This window comes from Diabrotica undecimpunctata, chromosome 1 (assembly GCF_040954645.1).
Source record: "Diabrotica undecimpunctata isolate CICGRU chromosome 1, icDiaUnde3, whole genome shotgun sequence".
Taxonomy (NCBI): domain Eukaryota; kingdom Metazoa; phylum Arthropoda; class Insecta; order Coleoptera; family Chrysomelidae; genus Diabrotica; species Diabrotica undecimpunctata.
The window spans coordinates 50150185-50176102 of record NC_092803.1 but is presented as its reverse complement, the minus strand read 5'-3'; the positions used below and the strand labels follow the sequence as shown (position 1 = coordinate 50176102).

The 25918-nt window shown below is 34.0% G+C and overlaps 1 protein-coding gene across 1 annotated transcript in view; it reads right to left on the bottom strand.

Moving 5' to 3' along the window:
- Nucleotides 1-25918, bottom strand: part of l(2)gl (LLGL domain-containing protein l(2)gl) — an 84280-nt gene that overhangs the window by 22958 nt on the left and 35404 nt on the right. The window contains exons 3-6 of the mRNA XM_072542171.1: nt 10150-10330; nt 7176-7416; nt 6866-7083; nt 2260-2486 (exon numbers count right to left, since the gene is read on the bottom strand). Coding sequence (XP_072398272.1) covers nt 2260-2486; nt 6866-7083; nt 7176-7416; nt 10150-10330 — 867 coding nt within the window. The remainder of the gene's footprint in view (nt 1-2259; nt 2487-6865; nt 7084-7175; nt 7417-10149; nt 10331-25918) is intronic.

Below are 25918 nucleotides of genomic sequence, written 5' to 3'. Positions count from 1 at the left end.
CGAAGGACCGAAAGGAAAGGTATGCAAGAATGTGGCGAGGCCTGCGTTGATGTATGACGGTGAACTGTGGCCTGTAAAGAAGGTTCACGAAAAGAAGATGGAGGTAGCTAAAATGAAAATGTTACAGTGGATGTTGGGTATGACTAGAAGGGACAAGATGCAAGATAAACGTGATTAGGGAAAGAGCCGGGGTGACTACAGTTTTAAAAAAGGTTCAAGAACAAAGACTGCAATTAGTTAATCACGTCAGAAAAGAAGTTAGAAGTTGAGGAAAAGAGTGGTAGAGGGAAACCGAGAAGATGGAACGAATGCGTGACTTGAGAGAGAAAGTTTCAAATGAAGAAGACAAGATGGACAGAAATAAGTAGTAAAGAAGAGTAAGGAACAGCGACCTCTGAGAAGGGAAAAGTTGAGGAAGAAGAAGAATTATATCTCGCTTCACAGTAAATTACACATTTCTGCGTGTAATCGCCATACTCTTCTGATCCAAACTGATCTATCAGTACATGTTTCATGTAGAACAGCACGGTGTCGAGATGTGAGTACTTATTTCACAAAATATCGCTGCCACAAAGACTTTTTGTTGCAACCTCCTACTAATGATTTCTCATCAAGGGTGTTATGGACGGCCGTAGCTCAGCGGTAAGATACTGGCTTTGTAAGCCAGAGCGCACGAGTTCGAATCTCGCCACCAACAACGACGTTTTCATTTCTAAAAATGATATGAGCCGTTCACCGTGCTTCGAAGGGCACGTAAAGCCGTCGGTTCCGTATAACCATACGATATTATTATTATTATTATTATCGAGAGTGTTGTGGAAATCATATGTAATCTTTAAATGCCATGTTCTAGAGCGTCTAGAACCATAGAAGATAAATTTGGACTTTTTTCATACTATTTGCACCAAAACAGATTAGAAATTTGTCTACTTGAAACAATGTGCTCCCTCGAATTCTCTTAAATTATTGTAATTGCTCCTTAAATGTTATTTTTAAATACGTCTTTTGGGATTGACATTTTATATATTATTATGTGATAGATGTGGAACTAGGATATGTTGCTAATTCTTTAATCAAAAAACACCATGCAAAATTCAACCACTGTGCCGTCATCTAAGTACCTTATTTCCGACCTGTTCAGCGTCACTCTCGCTATCATTTTCGGATTTTTGAATTCCGATCTGCCCGAAATAAAAAAGAAATGTAAACAATTTTAAATTTTACAACAAACTAAAGCAGCTTTAATGGTAAGATGGTAATAAAATAAAATGATATTTTAATTTACTATTAAATTTAGATTAGTACAAAAGAAAGTTCATTAATAATACTGTTCTAATTTTGAAAAATTAACAAAATTGATTTGGAAGTTATGGCAATTCTTATTAATGATGAGACATTCTGCACTATTTAAATTTTTGTTATTTTAGTAACGTTCAAATAATTCGGTTCCACGTCTATTTTTAACAGTTCGTCCGACCATATCAGTTTCTCGTTTCAGCAATTGGCGTATTTCTGTTTATATGGAATATCATAAATATCTTATCAACAACTATTATAGTTCTTACAGTTTTTTGCTTTACATCATATAAGTATAGTACTCGCACGAAATTTCTCGCTTGCTCCCTCTCTTTTTGGGGACGCATAATAAATATGAACGTTCAAATCTAGTTCAGTCAGTTTTACAGATTAGTGGCCAAAGTTAGTAACTTCTCACCAGTAAACTTAGAGAATATGCCCAAATGTATCCACAAATTGGGGGGCTTTCATTTAATACATCATTTGGTTTTAAGTGACAACTATGCTTACTTAATTATACGTAGTGTATAATAGAAATAGTGATAAAATGTTAAGTTCTGATTCTTTTATGTACTCAGCCATCTTTATAGCAGACGTATCTTTTATTGTTTATTTTATTTTCACTCTGTATTTTCGGTAGACCTCTAATACGTTTTATATACGTGTATTCATCTAAAAGGTCTGAAAGCTCTGCCATTTTTGTTTAAAATTATATGCACCGATTACATTATAACATAAGTTTAAGTCAAACTCTATAGGCTCCAAAAGTCTCCATAGGCTTTTGATAAGCTTAGTAAGTAATAAGGAAATGAAAAATGAACTGACACAAAGCCAAAAATGTGATTCAAAAAGTGTCAAAAAATGCTTTTTTACATCTCACCGTGAAAACATATTTTGTTAGTTCAAAAGCAAAGCAGTTACAAAGCTAATACATAACTTCAATCCAAGAGAAAAACTACTCACTTTACTGGTAAAATCGAAGGCAGTGTGTTTCTCCCCGTGAGCTACAGAAACCGTGAATTTATCGCTATAGGATCTGGGCAGACCTCCGGAGAATACCAACAGATTGTCGTCGCCGAGTTTTCGGCTCAAAATTTTGGGAATGCTTTTACAGGAATAGGGTCCGTATGTGGTCACCGGCTCGCTGATGGGTTTTTCGGATTGATCGACGTTCCATTCCATGTAGCTGCCTAAATTGAATAACAAATAGCTGTTACTAGTATTAATATACATTTTGAGAAATTCGGAAAGCGTTCACTACCATACTGTACAGTATTGTTCAGTGAACTTTCAACTATAATCTTTCGCAATCAAAACGGAGTAATAAATCAGAATTTTAAGGATGTTTACACTACGAACAAATGATGTAAATTTAACACTTTTACCTGCGCCCACTGGTATTGAGGAAATATAACAATAGCTAATATTTATTAGAGATCGTGGATTTTCTAAGCGGTTATGACCTTGAAAATGTCTGCGAGTCGACTCGTTCAAAATTATTAAAATTGTACGGTCGAAGCGTAAAATTGTACGGTCGAAGCGTAAAATTGTACGGTCGAAGCGTAAATTTGAACTTTGCGCATGCATGATTCATAGCCGTTTGGAAAATCCACTACCTAATTTTTTGTACTAATTATTAATTTTTTGAAGTTATACTTCTATACGTGCGCTCCACGTTGGAAATTTGTATGGGAGTGAATCTGTGAAATCATTACATATGTAAGATAATGAGTAAGAGAGAGACAGAAGATATATTTTCTCTCTCTTCCTCTCTCGAATATAAAAATGTTCCTTTTGTATATATATTTAATATTATATATAATAAAATATTTATTAATATTATTATTTATGTGATATGTTTTGTATTATTTATTAAATGTTCATAATTATATTAGTCTTTTGTATTTAAAAATAATAATCTCAATAAATCACTGTATGACCCAGAACTGTCAATTTTGAAATGCGTTTGTGTCATGTCCTCGGTAGTATAGTAGTCAGTATCCCCGCCTGTCACGCGGGAGACAGGGGTTCGATTCCCAGTCAGGGAGGACTTTTTTATTAATATTATTACATGGTAAATTAAACATATGCGTAAGTAGAAAAGTTGTATATTATTGTCATTTTTAAATACTTATGAATATTGCATTTTAATTTGTATTGTATTAGTATATTGAATTATGTTGCACTGTATTGTAGTGTATTTTTTATGTATATTATTGTCATTTTTAAATACTTATGAATATTGCATTTTAATTTGTATTATATTATTATATTGAATTATGTTGCAGTGTATTGTATTGTATTTTTATATTAATAACAAAATAAACAATGAATTTCACTGCAGAGTATGTGTAAAAAAATTTTTGCATTCAACTCCTTTCATACATATATGAAAATAAAAATATACATTTTCATCAAAATATTGATTCAATCCTTCATTTACTATACTCCTATTACAGGTCAAATGTTGTTTATTAATTGTTAGTAAGTTGTCATTAATTCTGTTTCTCTTTCTGCTGTTTTACCTATAGCATTACATATGTAATGATTGTGCAGATTGATTCCCAAATAAATTTGTAACGGCGAATGCGTGTATAGAAGTGTAACTTCTACCGGCAGTCCCACTAGACTGCCACACCCGTTTTTTTTTGTAACAATTTTAAACCCAGAAAATCTGAAGACAAATGTATTTATCATACAAACTAATTTTATATTTTGTAGGTTCTCGAACACGCGTCATCCTTCGGAGAGGTGCAACCATTATATGAGGTACGTCAAAATTAGTTTCGTTACAATATCTTTTAACTTGTGTCCATATTAGTTCAATAGGATTTAGATGATAGTAGGGAAGGAGACGCATAACATCCATATCATGTGTTTTTGCAAGTTCATATACTGCATAACGTACTGGAGGCTTATTTAATTTTCCAATTTCAATGATTAGAGATTTTTCTAAAAAAATGTTTTTGTCTGTTAGCCACAAACATATCCTGTTTCTTCCAGAAGTATTTGGCAGACGTCCAATTTGACGGAAATGATAACTCCTCCTCAATATTTTCTCCTTCATAAGGAGTAGCGGCGTCATGTAATTTGTTTGACTATTTCTCTCCAATTATCTCTCTCATATAACTACCATTACCCAATACTATAACCGAATCTTTTGATGACAGTTCTAACAGATATGTGTTATTATTAGGCGTCGTTCCTTATCCGAAGTAACCTTTAATCCTCTAGATAATTCTTCCAAAAAAGCCTGTCATGAAGATTGAACGTCTGTATCATGTCACATTTTACCTACTATGTAACCCTCATTTACCCAAGTTTCGTCTAAATAAAATATATTTTTTTTTAAAGCCCTTTTCTCTATTCGGATTGCCGAATGTAGGCCTCTCCTAATTCTCGCCATTCATCTGTTGTTTGTAAGACGTTTCCACATTGGCCCTGCAGTTCTTTTAATATCGTCGCTCCATCGCATTTGCGGTCTTCCTCGTGGTCTTTTGGCTTCATATGTCCGCCAATTCACGATTTCTTTATTCCATCGGCCATCTGTAAGACGTTCGTTATATCCAGCCCATTTCCATTTCAGTTTAGCTGCCAGTTCGACAGCATTTACTTTTGTTCTATTACGAATGTTTTCGTTGGTTTTATGGTCTTAAATAAAATATACAACAACACAAAAAACAGAGAAGCATATCTAGAATTATGTTTGTTTGCAACAAACATTTTCCTCAGTTTCAATAAGAGGTTGCTTTTCTATCATCTTTTGCCCACTTAAACTACAATTCTCCTATGAGTTTCCCATAGTTTTGTCTGTCCCATTTTATTGTTATATGGATCTTCATTGATTGCATCCAAAACTATATCAAGTATTTGTATCTCTTTTTTTAAAAAATCCAAAGATTTAAAGTCCATTATCTCTTCTTTTCTGCCACCATCTCTAAAATTTAATGAACATTAAAACTCTTTATTTTTGTTGTTTAGAATACAAAAGTATATATCCTAATCATTCAATGATCCAATAGAAATTGTAGATTATCAGATTGACGAAATCAGAACAAGAATTAACATTTTAAGGAAAAACTTCATGGTGATTGAGAATCTAGCAAGTAATGGGAAACTTGGTCTCTCTCTCTCTCTAACCGTTTCCTCATTATTGAGTGATTTCCTACTATACGAGCAACTATCTTTTTCCGTCAGCTTCTAACCTGGGTTTGTCACATAGGCTTAGAGAATGTCTTGCCACTAGCTTTCTGCACTTTATCTGTCTATCGAGTGGGTGAGTGATTTCTATCTCTCCGACCTTCAACGTTTTCCGAAATTACAAGTCTCTCAAGATTATCTTAAGTTAGTATGAGTTTGCAAAACAATGCTACACTATATCCACTGTCCATTACTGCGCTGTTTGGAAATATGAAAAATGTAACAAGCATACAAAAACTCACGTAATGTAAAAAATGACTAATCCAAAATGAAGTTTTACACATTTGAAACAACCAATATGAAATGATACACACTGTCTCAAACCTCCACTATGACAAGTAATCTAAAGAAGAAACCCTTAACCATTTCCCATTTCATTGTCGCGGTACTAATGTGTCTCACTGTACCAGTGACATCTTAGTGTGTTCATGTCAGCAGAGATGAAAACACTTGGAAAAATTGATGCTAATTGACACTATGGGACAGAGCTAGAAGTACAGATATACGACGTAGATGCAAGGTGTAGGATGAAACGATCATATAAGCCGAATCACAACAAATAGAGTAGTAAAGACGGCAAGAGACGAGGGACCCAATAGGAAGACCACGAAAACGATGGAACGACAACTTACTGGAGGCACATTGAAAAACAAACAGAGTCAATTCTACATAAAAAGAAGAAGAACTTTTGGCAAAGAAATAACCACAGACAGCAAAATAAATATTGTATTTTATGCATCACAATGGATACTTAGGGAGACTGACAAAAGGATTACAAATACTTTCAGCCATTGTTGAGAATTCCTGACAGTCTATAGGACAAATATCTCAATATTGGAGGAGCAAAGATGACAAGCCAAGAGGTTATTGACAATGTAATTCTTAAATGCTCACGTGGAACGGGAGGACTTGTTGAAAAAATAAAAAACTTTAATTTTTTCTTCAAACCCCGTAAAAACTCATCTTTCATACTACGCTCGTACTATATATAAAGTAGCAGCTACAATTTTGTCCAGATTCATTAGTCACCAGACATCTTTGTCATCGTTTTGTCGACCAACCCTACCAATTTCTTTTCAGGCTGAATCCCGACAAACAGAAAGTAAAATCCACAAGGAAACTAAGTTCCTGTAGCTGGCTGTATACCATGTATCACAAAAAAATTTTTTAAACAGAAAGTACTCTTTAGAACTGAACAAGTAAACACGAATTAATCACACTATTTGATAACTATTTATTAGAACATCTCTCCCTCTCTCTCTCTCTCTCTAGTTCCATCCCCCCTAAGACTACTATCGAACCAGTAAAAGACTTATTTCAAGATTTATATTGACTATTTAAAATTTTGAATTAGTAAATCAAATTTTACCGTCATTATGTGAGCTAAGGAAATTTCGACCGTCTTCCTTCCAGCACAAACATTCTAACTGTTGGTTTGCTATAAAAGTCTTCACTGCTGTATTATCGACCCTATTCCAAAGTACTATGAGGCCTCTGTTGTAACCTATTAGAATGTTGTTGGGTTGATCTGGCTGCTCGAATATTGACTCAACGGCTCCTGGATTAAGTTTATAGTCTTGTGGAACACTAAAAATTTAAGAATTAATAGAGGCATTGAACGTCTTATTATAGAATCTCGTTGAATTATGTTAGAAATATTTGCTATAAACAATACTCACTTTTGCATAACAACATCTTGGTAAATAATATCGGGTGTCATGGTAAATGTATTCAAATCCAATAAATATATATTGCCACCTTCCGTGCCTAACAACAAGTGTTTCCCCGCAGATTCCAGGCACATCGTTGATATTTTCTTAAGTTTGCCTTCTAGAGCCTGTGATTTAACTTCTACCAAGGAGCTTTTGTTGACTTCCCATAGATGGAGTGAGTTGTCGTCGCATAGAGAGACAACTCTACCTGCAAATAAAAAATAATTCATGAAATGTTTAAGAAAATTGGTTATTTATTTATCGTATGGCTCTTGACACATATATACACACATTTTATAGAACTTAATACATTTACTACAAGTTTAAAAACGTACATGTGTACTTGTGGGGCATTGTTCTGTAATGTGTCTGATGGTTTGTAGTTACCCGCAGTTACAAAGTGGGGATGGTCCTTCATCCCATTAGTGCATCATGTAAATACATCTGCCGTGTTAGATTCTAATTATGTTATAATAGACCATGTATTGCGTGCCAAATCTAACCCTGGTGGTCTTGGGTGATACAAGGCATGTTGCCACTTTGTTGTTGAAGTTTGGATTCTTCTTCCACGGCTGATTTTGTTGGAGGTCGCCTGGAGCGAAGTCGGTTATGGTTAGCACCATCTATGTCTCGGTGGATTGGTAGGTTACAGTTGTTAATGGTCTTTTTGTATTTGTAAGATAGTGTATGCGTCGTAATTTGGCTGGTGTAATGTTGCTCAGGACTGGAAACCATTGCGTGGGAGTGGATTTGACAACGCCAGAAATCATTCTCATTGTGTTGCTTAGTTGGACATCTATTGTTTGTACGTGTGGGTTGTTAACAGTATTCCGCTGAAGAGAAGACCATGCCCAGGGCAGGGTCCTTTTTTGTTATATTGAATTATCGAGTAATCAGGCGATTCTTTTCATTGGTCAAGGGTTCAATACGATCATCTTGTTATGAATTTATTAAAAGGTTTGAAAACATTTTGTATTTTCAGTCAACTTGATTTGACGCAATTTATGTTATAATTTAGTTTTCCTTTACGGATACTTAAATATAGAGTGTGTCCGTAAAGTATGGAATAAATTCGATATTTCCTAAATGAAAATCTTTTTTAAAAAAATCTAAAACACGCTGATTTTTATTTTTAAATTTAATATTCTACATTTTACAATAAAATTTCATTATACAAGGTGATAGAGGTAATGGATTTTAACAAGAGCTATGAGTCATGCCGGTGCAGTACACAAGTTTACTTGTTATTTACAAGGTCATAGCTCTTGTCAAAATCCATTACCTATACACATTACAGTGATGACGTCATCGGCTCTTTTTTAAATGTAACACCCTGTATTTTAGGACATTTTTAGATCTGATTTCAAAGAAGTATATATACTCGGGTCTAATGGATATAATTTGAAAGATATGCGCTTAGAAAATAAATTATTTATTATCAATTGCAAAAAAGTAGCCTACTTCTAGTTTTTGCATTATGCTTTAGATGTTCGAAGGTACCTGAACGAAATTTTTCCGAAGAGGTGGATTGGAAGACGTGGACATATTGAATGGCCAGCGAGGTCGCCAGACCTCAATCCTTTAGATTATTTTATGTGGGGTCATTTAAAGAATGTTGTTTATAAAACGAAACCTGCAAATATTGGAGACTTAAAAACAAGAATTCGTCAAGAAATAAACAATATTTCTCAAAAAAGCATAAACAAGGTTCTACAAGAATTTGTACAACGTTTGGGTTACTGTCAAATACAACAAGGGCTACAATTCGAACATTTAAGATTAAGCCATGTATTAATTACTGGATTACTTTCAAGTTATTTATTATAATTTATTTATAATTTATTAATATTATAAATCAATAAAAATTCATTTTCTAAGCGCATATCTTTCAAATTATATCCGTTAGACCCCCAGTATTATACTTTTTTGGAATCAGCTAATTTTTATCGATCTAAAAATGTCCTAAAATACTGGGTGTTACATTAAAAAAAAGAGCCGATGACGTCATCACTGTAATGTGTATCACCTTGTATAATGAAATTTTATTGTAAAATGTAGAACATTAAATTTAAAATCGACGTGTTTTAGATTTTTTTAAAAAGGCTTTTCATTTAGGAAATATCGAATTTATTCCATACTTTACGGACACACTGTATGATATGCTTTTATGAATAAACTGTTCAGTTTTTTTTTTCAGTTTTGCTCAGGATGTATTATGTTCAAGGGTGATCCATGAACCATAAATATTCTGTATTTTTTTGTGTCTTAATATTGAGTACTTATTTAAATATCTTCTGATATTTACACGATGATAAATAAATATCTGGCGCCCACGAAGAATATTTATTGGTTGGTGATTCCTTTTTGAACCTCTGAAAGGAAGAAGCAACTTCTTTAAAAGAATACTTTTCTTGGAGATCAAGGGTTATCAATAAAGTAAATTTTTATTAGCCGGAGTGTTGAGTTTGAATAGAGCTTTGACTACCATCCTAACAATTATGGGTTAAAGTGTTTTTAGCGTAACACTACTGAGCTCCCTAATCCCGAGATGTACCACCATTATGATCATGGGATGGATGGAAGAGAGGGAAGTGTAGTCTGGTCATGGATGGAGTGCTAGTCAGCAAAGACAGGCATTATATTGGGCTATGCGGTTGACCCGTTCAATTTTGTCCACGTCAAATTTAATGACACAGTCAGAGATATAATGCAGCAGGCTCTGACTGTAGTTACCGAATGGACTTTAAATGCAGGACTTAAATTAAACCGGGTTGAATCGGGTTGGCCGATGGATAGGTCATCAGATGAGAGATACGGTCCTGCGCTCAATGACGCTCACTTATTTATCATGGATTAATACCGGGAGGTGGTGAGACGCTAGGAAACCGGGACACGTACATTTATTTTGCCAGCAATCAGTGAATATTAAAAAAGTATTTACCTTGATTAGGGAGGAAGACTAGTTTCGTAACGGCAATGGGGTTTTGATGCTGCCCGTAGAATTCTACTCCTGGTTGTCCGAAGACTTTGATAGCGCCAGTTGCCGTTCCTATACATATTAATCTCAGCGATGAATCCCAAGCTAGAGATGTCGGTTTGTGTGGAAATCCGTGTTGGAGAGTCTGTAAAAAAGAATAAGATTATGAATATTTTGAAAATGTTTGAGATAATGAAACGGCCCGAAAGAACTTATCAGTTGTAATCACCGTTTTGTGACAATTGTCACAAATATGTTTATAAAACTGTATACTTTTTGTACTTTTTGACTGATTTTTTTTAGCTTTGTCCATAAAATTGTTCAATAATTTTCAGTGACAATAAAGCATATTTCTATTCTATTCTATAAAAAGACTGTGTAATTCTTACTCACAATGAATATTTTATGTGTTACAAATGTATTTGTTGATTTTTTTCCGCAACATTTTTAAGTTTCTTTCGATTTTTTTCTGTTGTTTTAAATACACTTCTCCAAGAAATTAACGCACCACTTCAATAAACCAATTTTATTTGTAAACGGGCAAAGAATAAAAAATAAAACTTCACCAGATTTATTCTAAATTTTATTAGTAATTATAACAATTTGTCTAATCACCAGAAAATGTTGAAGTACAGGGGAAAAAAATAAAACGAAAAATTATAAAAAAAATAATGATAAGAAAAGTAAACTAAAATATGGAAAAAGTCTTAATAACGAGTGTTTCCACCTCTACTACGTATAACAGCTTCATATCGTTGGCCCATACTTAAAATTAATTGCCGTATTTCATTTTGGTCTAGTTCTCTCCAAATCTGGATCAGCCTCTCCCCCACTTCCTGTAAGTTGTTTGGTTGGATCGGTGTTGCTCTTAATCGCCTACCAAGGATATCCCAGAGATTTTCAATCGGATTTAAATCCGGACTATGTGCTGGCCATTCCATAGTGTTAATTTCTACCACTTCTAGATAATCTCTGACGATCTGGGCAGCGTGAGATCTGGCATTTTCATGCATTAGTAAGAAATTTTCACCGATATAAGGAGCGACTGGTACTACATGTTGCTCCAGGATCTTCAATATGTACCTTTCAGCTGTAACAGTTCCATTTTGTATGACCACTAGGTCCGTACGTGCGGTCAAAGAAATACCACCCCACCCCATAACGGATCCTCCACCAAAAAATGTGGTGTGTGAGAAATTTCACTGAGCATATCGTTCGTTGGGTCATCGCAACACACGAACACGTCTGTCGTTATTGTACAAACAAAATCAGGATTCATTAGTAAATAGCACTCATTCCCAGTCAGCCTCTAACCAATTAACGTGTTCTCTGGCAAAATGTGGTTTCCCCCTTCGATGCTCTGCAATTAATAGAGGACCTCGGGCGGCAATCCTAGGTGTTAAGTTGTATTTTCTAAGTCGCTGGCGAACAGTTTCAGTACTAATTTGTATAGCATGCACGTCTCGAAGCTGAATTTGTAGACTTGATGTATTACAAAACGTTGTAAAAGAGCAGAAATTCTTAAAAATCGATCTTGAATAGGGGTAGTTACCCGGTTTCGTCCTTGCCCTGCTCTGGGAGTATGATCCCCTGTTTCGAGAAATCTTTCTAACACCCGTGAGACGGATGTGTGGGACACATTAAACCGACGACCAATTCTTTGGTAACTCAAACCTTCTTCCGACAGTATCACTGCTTGGGCACATTCATCTCGGGTTAAATAACGTGATTGACGCTCCATAATAAACACAATTTAACAATAATCAACAATTAAACAGTAGCCGAATAAAATTCGTGAAAACTTGGAAATTAGTATATTTATAGAATTAGTACATTTTTTACTTCTTTTTGTTTTGTTGCAAAAAAAAAACTATAGCGGTAAAACACAGTCAATAAATATAGAGTGTACGAATAGCATATACAAGGGGCTTGCAAAATATAACATTACAATGGAAAGTTTTATTAACGCTAATAAAATACTTTAATATTTCAAAGTGGTGCGTTAATTTCTGGGAGAAGTGTATTTATAATAAATTATTAAATATTGTTTACGCAGATACAAACGTAAATAAATATGCTTTGAAAGTCTATTATATTTTAATTTATTTATATATTAATTAATAATATTAATATATTTATATATTAATTTATTATATTTTAATCCGAAACCCAAATAGAATTACGTATTACACACCCAAATTGCTATTTATTAATTACTTGAGATAGGATAAACCGTTTCGGCAATTTATAGGTATTCTTAGTAAGTGTCTATTTATATTCTGCTTATCTGGAATGAATGTTCTTAATCCCTGTACTATAAAAGTCACATTATTATGTCAAGAACATAATGAGTTTTCGATAAGGCGTAAACGAAAAGTGTTCAAACAATTTAGAGGTAGGTGACTCATGGATTTATTTTTATAGGTATAGAAAATAAAATGAATTATGGCTATAATATTTGCTTTTAAATATCAATAAAAAATTAATCATTTTGCACGTTATACAAAAATTGTTTGCTATACGGTTTTGTCGATTGATAACCTAAAAACTGAGAAAAATTACTTTTATTCTAGTTCTCTATTCTAGTTACTCTAGTTCTTATTCTCAACCTCTCGTCTCATGGCAATCCAAAATATGTCGTTTTAGAACTCTTCTATCCAAGTCTTTATTAAAATGTTTGCTGCTTTTCTGCCACTTGTAATGATCTTAATTCTTACCACAAAACGCAGATTTTTGAATAAAAACATTTTAGTTTTCAGTATAGTCCGTTCACTCAGCACAATAATTATTCCAATGAAATTATAAATTAGCAATTTTTTTCATTGTAGGTCGATAAATATGAGTTCTCAAAAATAGCTATTTACAGAAGCGATTACATTGGAATTAAATGTATATCTCATAACCGAGCCATTTTTTCAGGTTTGGTAACAGATAATATTCACTGGGAGTCTCAATTCTCGAGAATATGACTCTAATTCAAAATCCGACACACTAATTTTGTACCTACATGATCACATATTTGTCTCTTGTCGAAAGATATACGAATGGATCGTAATAGCCAGACACAGGTAAATATCTACTTAGTAAAGCTTAAGTCGCAGGTCTTTACCTATACAGGTAAAGACCTGCGACTTAAGAAAATGCCACAGTTCACATAATCTCTATGTGAGAAGACCATACTTTCAAATCTCTCGTGCAGACCACATGTCCTTGGTGTCATTATCATCCAATTCAGGCTAAAAGAAGTTGGCAATCATTGACCTATATAGCTCTCGCCGTTGACAAGGTCGATAGATTATAAAATAGGATCAAAGATTTGCAAGAATAGAAAAAGAGTTTATAAAAAATATAATATAGGAGTTAAAAATATTAAAGTCTAATTTAACTCTTAGCCTAAAAATACTGATTGTGAAGTCTTTTAGTCCTTCTCTTTAGTGTTATAACTGTGTATGGAAGGAAGTCAAAAATGTACTGCAAGCATTAACCCTTGAGTAGTCGGTTGGGGCTGTGAGACCAGCGACAATTTATTTCTAATGCCTCATTGCTTATTTTATGTCGGAGTGCGTTGCATTCGTCAGTACCTTTCCGTCCACATGTCGAACAACAGTGAACAACGGGGTTTGCTAGTTATTTGAACTTTTGAACACGCGGAGAGGTGTTTCAAACTACTATGGCTCAAAGGCGATTTGTATTGTTGGTACGTTGCTTGCGTTTTGATGACGTAAATACTAGGGAAGAAAGAAGATCCATAGACAAACTTGCACCAATAAGAAACGTTTTTGACCAATTTAATCAGAAATGCAAACTTAATTACGTTCCTGGATCTTACTTAACATTAGACGAGATGCTTTTTGCATTCAGTAGACGTTGCAGATTCCGCATGTACATCCCGAATAAGCCAGACAAATATGGAATAAAAGTATTTTCCTTAGTGGACGCCAAATGTTTTTACACGGTAAATATGGAAGTATACGTTGGATCTCAGCTTCCAGAGCCATATCGCGTTAGTACTAAAACCACCGATTTAGTGAAAAGAATATGTGAGCCTGTGTTTGGATCGTCTAGAAATATTACCATGGATAATTGGTTTACAAGTTACGAAATTGTAAAACGCATGCTGGAGCAACACAAAATTACAATTGTTGGAATAATTCCAAAAAATAAAAGGGAGATTCCAAAGGAACTTCTTGATCCCAGCAGACCACAGTACTCGTCTATCTTTGTATTTTCCAAATCCATTACTTTGGTGTCGTATTTCCCAAAGAAAAAAAAGTCGTGACGCTGTTATCATCTTTTCACTATGATGACTCGATTGATGAAGATTCTGGAGATGTCCAGAACAGAATATTATTACTTTTTATTACATTACAAAATCGGGCGTTCGGCTAATGGACATTTTTTATAATTTACTCAACATTGCAGGCATAAACTCTGACGTCATACATAAATGTAATGCAAATGAAAACGACCTAATTTCGGAACGAAGATTGTTTCTGAAAGCAATTGGCTTTGCCTTGACAAGAGAGAACATGCTAACCTGAGCAAGAGACCCTCATTTACAAAAGAATATCAGAAATACCTATCGCCCAAAAATTAAGCGGAGTACATGCAGATCCAGCGCCTCCGCGTCCAAATACACGAGGTCGTTGGCTCTTGTTCAAATTGTAACACACGATATTTTTGTGTCAAATGCCAAAAATGACTATGGTTAGAGCATGTTAAATCGATTTGTGAAGAATGCAATGAAAATTGAAATTAGGATTAGAATTTTGTTTATTAAATGTAAGAGAAGTACATTTTTGTTAACTTTTTTTCCATTTTCTTAAAGATGTTGTTTATTTTATCATTGGGTTTAAAATGGTTCAAATGTATTAAAAATGAAACAAAAAAAGATTGTACATCTATCAAATAGTTTTATTTTAATCTTTTCTAATGTATTGTGTAAAATTAAAAAACGGTCTCACAGACCCCACCTGACTGTTCGTGTAATTTGCATGTACCCGATTACTCAAGGGTTAAAGGGAGACTATTATTATATTTTTTTTCTTAAGTGTGTATTCTGACTATACTTTATTAAAATTTCTTGTAGAACATTTTTTGTTTGACTCAGTTTGATACTTAAGAAGTTCCATACATACCCTAGTTTGTTATTTTGAATTGGCTTGTATTCGTGTACAATCCACTCTACCCCACACTATTGTCTTTATGTTCTACGTTATTTTAGCAAAAAAATAGCTTTTGAAAGTACATTAATTCAACAGTAATGGCCTCAAGGGTTTTGCAACCGTAAAACTAATCTGTGTGCGACTAGTAATGGTGTTTCATATTTGCTAATAACTATCTAGTTTTCGTTTGTATTATGTTACTTCTTCAGTATCTATCGAATGATATTAAATTTCCAATACATTTAATATCTTGTTTACCAACATGTTACTTGATTTTTTACACGAATGAAATCCTTACAAATATCTAATCATGTTGTCGTTGTTGGACTCCAATAAAATTATAATTAAACTAAATTAATTGTAAGTAAACTAGTTTTTAAAGAATTTATTTAGTCATTCAATTCTGTTTATAATTATTATGATTGACTGAATGATGAACAGGACATTAAAAAATGAAGAACTCATCGAGTCCAATACATCTCATATCACCTCTTTGACTACAGAGGAATTATTTTCCAATTTTACTAGATAGAGCCAATGAAAAATCCAATAGGCAGATAAGACAAAAAACATTCCGTTATTCTTCTTTGGCGAAAAGATGTTTAAGGCGTCTTGTATTTTTAGTTTGTTCCTCGTAATTTATCCAAACCGTTTAAAATGCAAAAACAAGGTAAAATATGTCATGTACCATCTCCGTATAAAGTTACTCGACAAAGAGACTAAATAAGACGTTTCCTGAAGACTTTTTTTAACAAAAGTTATTTCCTGAGCGTCTTGTGTGTCACAGGAGTAAGTCGACCGCAAAAGAGCAGATGTTTTAGTTAAACAGTCATTAAAAACCGCTATGCGTCTTCTGAATTTGAATGAGTGAATTATGCGATCGGAAATTTCGGAAAGATTTCCTGATGATGACTAATCGATTGTGCGAAGAAAGTATCGAAAGCAAGATATGTATGTGGGTATAGGTACAGTGTTGGTAATGAATTTCAAACATATCTCAAAAGTATTAAAATATAAAAATCTTTTGTTTTTTTTTATGTAATAGATTACCTTTGTAACAGCAGTTTTGTAGATTACGCAAAAGTTTATATATAATCATGTGGATCGTGGTAAAATTTAACAACTTCTCGAACACATCAACGGCGATAGAACAGACTGCTATGTACTATCTACACATTTATATATTATTTATGATCGAAAGTTGAACCTTAAAACTTCTTACTTTCGTCATAAAGTCTATACAGGTGCGATATTCATTACTAGAAATCATAATAGAAGGCGTTAGAAAGAATGACAAATGTAAAATTTAAATTTAAAGAAATTGTTCCACATTAAAAATACATCGAATATGTCAAATAAGAATTGCACATATAGACGTTAGCAGATAATGGTAGTAACCTTCCCAGAGGAGAAGGCACACAGAGGAAAATATTTACTGGCTTTTCCTTCTTCAGGTGTTTATCTTATTTCATGTAGAGGGATTTGTCCAGAGCGGGTTTTAACCCTTTACTACATTTATGTTTATTTTGATATTAAATGTAGTAACCAAAGGGGGCTAAGACCTGAAACTGAAAAGTAAATAAAGGAAAAACAAAAATAATACTAATCACACGTACTATAAATAACCTTGTCAACATTCACGTATAACCAAATTAATTAGAATTTTACTAATGTTTTTAAAAACACCAACAAACTTCTGACTTGCCGCATCCTCACGAAGGATATTAGCGACATAACAATTTGGAGTTTTGATGTTTGAGAAAATGTGTGCGTGTGCATACATACTATGACCAAGTCTGAGACGGGTTAGGATTACTTGGGATCTTTTGCTTGTTATTGTTGGTTGCCACGGTGTAATGCTACGACTTTTAATATGTTTTAGTTTCCACGCACTTAAAACTTTATTTTTGAAAAAAGGTTTTTATATCACTTGCCATACTCCGATATTCGACCTCTGATTAGTCGTTACCAATAGCATCGCTATTATCAGCACTTATCTGCTAATTCATTGCCTTTAATACAAATGTGGGAAAGTATCCCAAGAAGTTTACTGTTCTGAGATTTTCTTGGGCTTTCTGAGGTTCCAATTTTATCCTTTTCTCTATGGGATGTTTCGGGTAGATTTTACATGGCTTTAATTGCACTGAGGCAGTCGGAAAGAATTTATATACAAAGTCCTGCCATAAATATTGTTACCAGTGTAAACACGAGGGTTATACGATTGACAAACTGAACGCAGCTAAAAGTTATGTTGACATGGACACTATAAACACTCCAAAACATTCCAGTCTAGTTTGAGCCGTTACGATAGAGTTGACTGACAAAGAGAACTGCATTGCTGCCATTGCTCTTCATAAGTGTGGAATAGAAAGAGCTCGTACTTTTGAACTACTAAAACCGTTAAATATTACGCGTGTTTTTGTGTATTGTACTGTTAAATTGTTTTTGGATACGGGAGGAGTAAGTAACCGTAAAAGATCTGGCCGGCCTTGTTAAGTCAAAAATTAAGAAAAATTCTGCACGAAAACAAAAAACTATTGCTCGGGAAACGGATATTGAGCCGAAAACAATGAGTTACATTACCAAACAAGACAACGCCTTATTGTTGCATTAAAACAAAATAGGAAAAAAATCAAGAAGCCTGTTGTCGTTGTACGGTAAAGCACATTGCCAAGAAATTCTCTTTACAGATAAAAAAATTAGTTTGGAGAAAACATTCAATAAGAAAAAGGATATAGTTTATGTCATCCAAGAAAGTCTGCGAACTGATGGACTGATGCGAAGGATCAAACGAGGACAATTTCCTGCCTCAGTAATGGTTTGGTGGGGAGTGCCCTATGACTGTCAGGGTATTATTAATCACGGCAAGCCTTATCGTGGTTCCGATAAGGCTTGCCTGTCGGATACCCGGCTAGCGTTCGTGTGCTTCGTTTCGAGCGTCAACTCACCTCCAGCCTGATTCGATTCGAGGGCACTGCCAGGCGTAGAGTTTGACTGGGGCGGTACAGCTATTAAGAATAACGCAGGTGTCCTAATACCAGCTCAGCGAGGACATAAACTTCGCGTAGAGCAAAAGCTGGCTTATTCTGATGTTCAATATGCATAGGGACTGCGAAAACACGGCCTATCGATCCTTTTGGCTTGAAAAGTTTTCAGCAAGAGATATCAGAAAAGTTACCACAGGGACTACTGGCTTGTGGCGACCAAGCCTTCATAGTGACGTCGCTTTTTGATCCTTCGATGTCGGCTCTTCCTATCATCCTGAAGCAGAATTCGCCAAGCGTTGGATTGTTCCGCCATAGACAAGGAACGTGAGCTGGGTTTATGCATAAAACGGTGGTTCAAGATAAGGTGAAACTCTTCTTTAATTATTGCTGGATTTGTTTGATCCTTATTAATAATATATAATGATACAGTGATTCAGCTTAATGATACATTGATTTTTGGTCAGTGGACTTAATAGCCCACAGAGGCCAGTTGTCAGAGTTTACTGGAAAAATTTTTGGAAATTAATATTTTCAGGTGTGTTAGACCTATAATTAAAGTAGTTAATGTACTTATCATTAAAAGTATTCTCATACAAAGGTAGTGGTGGCTCACTGGCTTAACTCAGTAAGCTTTTGACGGGAGTTGTTCGCAATGTTCCAAGAGCAATTCTAATGCCGAGATTATGCCAAGCTTTTTAAGTGTTGTTGTTGAGGCTGGGGCATATGAAATTGACCCGTAATTTTGATCAAATCCCATGACTAGAAATTCTGCGGATGGTTTAAATGCCACTGTGGAGATATAAAACTTTAATGTTGGGTAGACTTGTGTAGGTTTCTTGGTGAATTATACTGCCGAAGTTTTTGGTACTGCAAATTCGAAAACTGTATTGGTTGACCATTATTTTAAATGGTTTAGCATTGGTTGCAATGTATCTGTCATTAATTTATTGTTTTTACCTTAGATGTACACAAGATCGTGAATGATACCATTTATTGCTACAAAAAACCACGTAGGACTAAGTACCGAACCTTGTGGAGTTCCATTTTCTTCAGCATGTTCCTCAAAATAGGAATTATGTACCCTTACTGGAAATGACCTATTATACAGAAATTTTTTGATAAAATTAAGCAATTCCCGCATATATTCCACGAATGTAATTTTCTGATGATAATCTCTTCATAGACTTTGAAAGCGCATATGACAATATAAACCGAGAATTCTTAATAAAAGCAATGAAAGAATTTAATATACCAACACAACTAATAGAACTGATAAAAGAATCTCTAAAAGTAGAAAGTAGAATCCGGATACAAAATGAATTAACGGAAACAAAAGATGTGAAAAAGGGACTACGCCAGGGAGACGCTCTATCATGCATCTTGTTCAACATCGTACTCGAGAAAATACTGAGGGACATAACAGTCAATACACGAGGAACAATCATTAATAAAAGCGTGCAAATACTAGCATTTGCAGATGATGTTGACATAATCGCAAGATCAAGAAGAGAAATGATAGAGGCATACAACCAAATAGAGCGAGCTGCACAAAATTGTGGTCTTAAAATCAATCAGACCAAAACAAAATATATGCAGGTAAGAAATGCAGAAATAAGGTACCCACAAAATATAACAAAAGGAAAATACAACGTTGAGAGGGTAAATAACTTTATATACTTGGGATCTCTAGTCAAGTCTGATAATAACATTGCGGAGGAAGTGAAGAGGCGAATATTTATTGCAAATAAATGTTACCATGGCTTAATTAGGCAACTAAGATCAGATAACGTCGCAAGAAAAACAAAATGCCAAATATATAAAACCCTAATAAGACCGGTACTCACATACGGCTCAGAAACCTGGACACTCACTAACAGAGAGGAAACGTTGTTAGCCACTTTCGAAAGAAAAATCTGGCGACACATATATAAGGGCACAAAAGAAAACGGAATATGGCGAAGAAGATACAACTCTTAACTATACAAAATATACCAGGATCCGGATATTATAACATTCATTAAAATAGGACGGCTGCGTTGGATAGGATATGTAGAAAGAATGGAAGAAGGCGAAATACTAAACAAAATATTCAAACAAATGCCAGTAGGAAAAAGAACAAGAGGAAGACAGAAGCTGAGATACTAACAAATAGAAAATGATATAGAGAAGAATCCTTGAACAGGCCAAGACCCAAAAAGGGTTGTCGAGCCAGTGATGATGATGAATTTTCTGATATCAAATTTCCAACAAGTCTTAAAAGCTCGTTTTAAATAAAAAAGATTACAATGCAGGATTGTTTTGTGGCTAGGGTTTCGTGGATGACACTTTACAAATCCAAGATATTTATTATCAAATCCAGAGTACCTCGCGTTTGTATGTCAGACAACTAAGCATAAAAGTATACACATATTTTACATTACTCGATTACTAGAGTACAACCATAAATTTTAGAAGACTATGACTACGTATATTTCGAACAAGCTAAACATTTCGTGGACAGATATATCTATACTGAAAAATTAATAGAAAACGATAAGAGCTCCTGAGTACTATAAAGTGATCAATATTAGTAATTAAGGACACAAAATATAGAAGGAAATGGTACCGTAAAAAAGAAAATAAAGGCTTTTATAGGCTAGGATTTAATATTGGCGCCAGCAGTAACCTCAGAGAAATTTATAATTAAAAGCAATCTTTATTAATGGAGAAGGTATTTGAAGAGTAAGCACCTGGGAAAACACAGTCATTCGAGAGTATATAAAAATATTCATATTCTGTCATACTCTTACTTACTTACTTAATCAGTAGACCCATTTGTACCTTTCGGTGTTGGGCCGTTTAAAATACAATTCATTACAATACACTATTTGACAGTCTTCTGAGGTGTCCTAGCTCTTAACGAACTTTCTCCATTCCTTCCTATTGTATGCCATCTGTGTTGCTTCCTGCCAAGTCTTACCCTTACTCTGTAGTATCTGCGAGATGTCACTATTCCATTCTTTAATGGGTCTTCCTCTTCTGTTCTTCCCTATTGGTTTGGCGTCCCACACTCTTTTAACTTGTCTATTATTGTCCATCCGGGTTAGATGTCCGAACCATCCCAATTTTTTCTCTTTGATTGACTCGAGTATCGGTTTGATTTTGAGTCTTTCTCTTATTTCTTCATTTCTGGTTCTATCAGTTCTTTTTACTCCTATCGTTCTTCTGAGGTATTTCATCTCTGCTGCCTGAATTCTGCTCTGATGTCTTTTGTTTAATATCCAATTTTCTGCTCCATATGTCACTGTAGGTCTATATATTGTTTTGTATATTGTCATCTTGGTCTTTGTTGATATTTCTTTGTTATTTAGGAATCCTCTAGTGCTTGGAATAGTTTTCCTGTGTTTTCCATTCTGTTGTTAAGATCATCCTCGATGTCTCCTTTGTTGTTGATTACTGTTCCTAAGTATTTGTATGAATTTGTCTGTATTATTTTTTGTTGGTCTATCATTACTTCTATTTGATCTTCCGTCCCTTGTTTCCTTGATATTTTCATTATTTGAGTCTTCTCTTTGTTTACGTTTAAGTTGTATTTGCTTGCTTCTAGGTTCCATTTCTCTAAGTTGTATTTCAGTTTTTCTGCAGTTTCCGCAATTAATACTATGTCGTCTGCAAATATACACATCTCAGCATTTATCATTTGCATTCTGTTCCAACCGATGCAGTATTTCTTGAATGTTTTCTTACATTCTTTCACTATCTCATCTATTACATTTATGAATAGTACTGGGCTGAGACTTCCCCCTTGTCTAACTCCTTGGGTTGTTTCAAATGGTTCTGACTGTATATTTAACATTCTTACTGTATTTGTCGTTTTCATGAATATACTCTTTGTTGCTTCTATCAATTCTTCACTTATTTGTTTCTTCTTTAGGCTTTCCCATATATCTTTTCTTTTGACTGAGTCGAATGCTTTTTCCATGTCTATAAAGCTCAGATGTATTTCTTTATTTTTCTTTAAGGCTTTTTCTATTACTTGTTGCATGGTAAATATATGGTCTTGTGTGTTGTGTCCTTTCCTGAATCCACTTTGTACATCCTCTAATTTATGTTCTATTTCTTTTCTAATTTTCCTTTCTATTATGGTTTCGTATACTTTTGCTGCTACACATAGTAGTGATATACCTCTATAGTTCCTACAGTCTCTTGTGTTTCCTTTCTTGTATATAGGTATAATTACTGCATTTGTCCATTCTCTGGGTATTACTTTTCTCTTCCATATTAGGTTATATATGTATAACAATTTTTCTTTTGCTTTTACTCCTATATATTTAACTGTCATACTCACGCATGGTTAATGTTTGACAAGGCAGAGATTATTAGGTATACAAATTTTTTAAAGATTTGAATTCCAAGCATAATGACTGGCATTTATGGTTAACCAAAATCTACCTGTACCGGTTAATATTTCCAAGAAATTATATTTTATTGTAAGTATAATCACTAAATCCACACATAATTATTGTCATCGATAAAAGAATTTTCTACTAAAATATTTTAGCCGTCATCTGCATCTTGTTCTAATATTTTCTCGAGAGTTAGGTAGAAATAGCATTAACTCTTACATCACATTTAATATTTTTCATAGCACAGACGATTAACCATAAATATTACAATTTAAATAAATTATCTTTAATTATTCAATTACTAGGTATTTATATTTTTCAGTCTCAAAGAGCCAGTCAGTACAGGTACGATCCCCACCCTGGTAAAATGTTTTTTTTTTTCAAATGTATCGATATCGAAACGAAGTTACAGAAAAAAAACGTTAGAAGTGGAGCAAGAGCATATCGATAGTGTGAATAGACCCTTAGAAGTATAAAATACATTAGGAACCTTCTAATCTATATCTAGTTGCTAATTTAAAGTTTTTAAAGTTCTTAATGAACGTAACTATAACGAAGATGCTGTGTATTGCCCATTTGGTAGTCGTCTTGTTTGATTTTTATATCTTGATATTATCGATATCCCTTCCCTTTTCGTTTAACGCATCACACGCTCCAATGGGACCAACAACAACGGAGATATAATGTAATGCCCTTTTGGCAATACCGGCATGTTTGTTGAGTATGACACCTGCAGAGAATGCCTGAAAATAGATGGCCAAAAAAGATGGAAAAATGAACTCTGACCATTAGAAGAAAACGAGATAGACCAAGACAGTTATGGAGAGAAGATGTCGAAGATGAAATGACCGCCAGACAGAAAACGCTGGAAATTCGGATGCGAGAAACGGCGTCAGCTGTAGAATACTCGCTTATTATTATATATAAATTTTTTACATGTTTTTTAATTTAGGGGTTGTTAAATGACCGCTACCCTCCAGCCAAGTCTGCATTTCCGTATTAGGATATTACGGAAGAGGTAACTGAAAAATTTTCAAAATGCATGAAATACCTACCCAAAAATGTCTACCAGCTCTCCTACTAGTATGTCTGACACAAAATTCATGTAATAAGAGTCAGATCTAAATGTACCTTTTAAGAATTATAGAACACAAAACAATAACAAGAGCTTACTGAAGATCATTGCCTAATTTCAATTTTAAATACTGTCCATTATGTGCTTTCATTGTATACTTTCATCAATATTTTACCCTCATATTTATTTCTAGTTTTTGTTATTTCTTTGATATCTAGTGATGATCAAAAGTAAATCTCAATAAATTGTACCATAACAAATGCTTACATAAATCTATTAGAAATATCCCTTTAATATATTCCGAAAACTTGATTATTAAATTACATATAATTGTTTTTGTTAATATTGCAATTTGTATCAAAAATAGTTGTACATAAATAAAAGTTTTAAAATATCTGTAAATTCCTGGTATAATTGTTCAATTATTGATAAAAATATCTTTCAGGTATAAAAATTGTTAAATACAATTCCTAATGATTTATAGGAAAATTCCTTTTGTTTAGTTTATACATAGTGCTATTCCAATATAAACAATCATAGATTAGATAGATTACTTTAGTAAGTAACCATTAAATTTAGAAAGTTTTATTCTGATTCTAAAATGACAATACATAAATTACAGTTCCAAAATTCAATTTACGCATTTCAGCCATTGCAATAGCAGAATTTACACTGTTACAACTAATTACGTGATTAACGTGATAAACAAAACACAGTTTCTACTAAAGATAATAACTAATAAATCAGAAACAAAAAAAAAATAAATACGCAAGCTCTTAAAGAAAATCAATGCAGAAAAAAGTAAAGATTTAATTGCGTAATACATTTAACGGAAAAGAAAACTATGCAAGAACTGTTAAAGGCTGTATGGGAGGACATAAAAACTCATTAGGTATAATGTACACCAGAAATTAGAAATGTAGTCGTAAACAATTTTTTTATTACAGAAACTGCAACTTACTGCAATCCAGGTTGATGCCTTATCGACACATTTTCTTACAAACTCAAAAGCAGTTATACGTTTTTCCTGTAAAAGACGTATTTGATGTTCAATAAAATTTCTTTTATGACATATTGCTTTTTCGCTATACTCTTACGGACACTACTACTTTTTACTTTAATATATTACTATATACTACTTAACATTTTTCAGAACCTACAAAAATTAAAAAATGTTCGGATGGCAAGTATAAAACAAAGAATTAAATTTTGAATGGAAGCTCTCGCAGGCATTCGTCGTTATTTGTAGAGACGTACTAGTCTCAGCCCACATGCTAGGTGAAAATTTGGCGTCTTCAGCGATGGAGTTCTCCACCAAGCATCTGCAAATTTTTCAACTGCCGGATGCACGATTGCTCCAAGCAATCTTACCAATATTAGTCATCTTACTCATCTTAGTAGTAAAGAGGGGCATTGAAGTCTTACTAATACAATGGATTCAGTCAATCCTAAAAAACCAGAATCATCACTGCTAGCATTGGGGGAGAATCTGTGACTGTAACAGCAGTAAAGGGATGCCCTCAATAGGGAGTACTATCGCACCTGCTGTGGTCTCTTGTCGAAGATGACCTCCTCATTAAGTTTCATGATTCTGGTTTTACAATCCAAGTGTGATACCGTTCACAAGAAGAATTAAATACAATTTACACGATCCAATTATGAATGGCATAACATTAGACTATTCCAAAGAAGTAAAATATGTATCTGGGGGTAACACTAGATCAAAAACTCAGCTGGATATTGAAAAAATCTTATCCAAAGGTCACATAAAATGATTATTAGGCCCATGGTCACATACGCATCATTCATATGGTGGCCAAAAACACAACAAACAACAGCTAACGCCAAGCTGCAAAAAGGGCAGCGGCAGCTTGTCTGGGAATAACAGAGGTAATGCCAACATGCCCACTGCAGTCTAGAGGGGATGCTGAATCTTCCTCCCTTGCAGTTCTGCATAAGGAGGGAGGCAGTAACTACCGCCTTAAAACTATGACATGCACAAATAGTGAAACCTAGAGATCTAGTTGGCCACCTAAAAATATTGGAAGACATTCCATTGGATTTCAAGGACAGACCGACCATGGAAATAAAAATCACCGAAACTGGAAGTAGACACTCGTA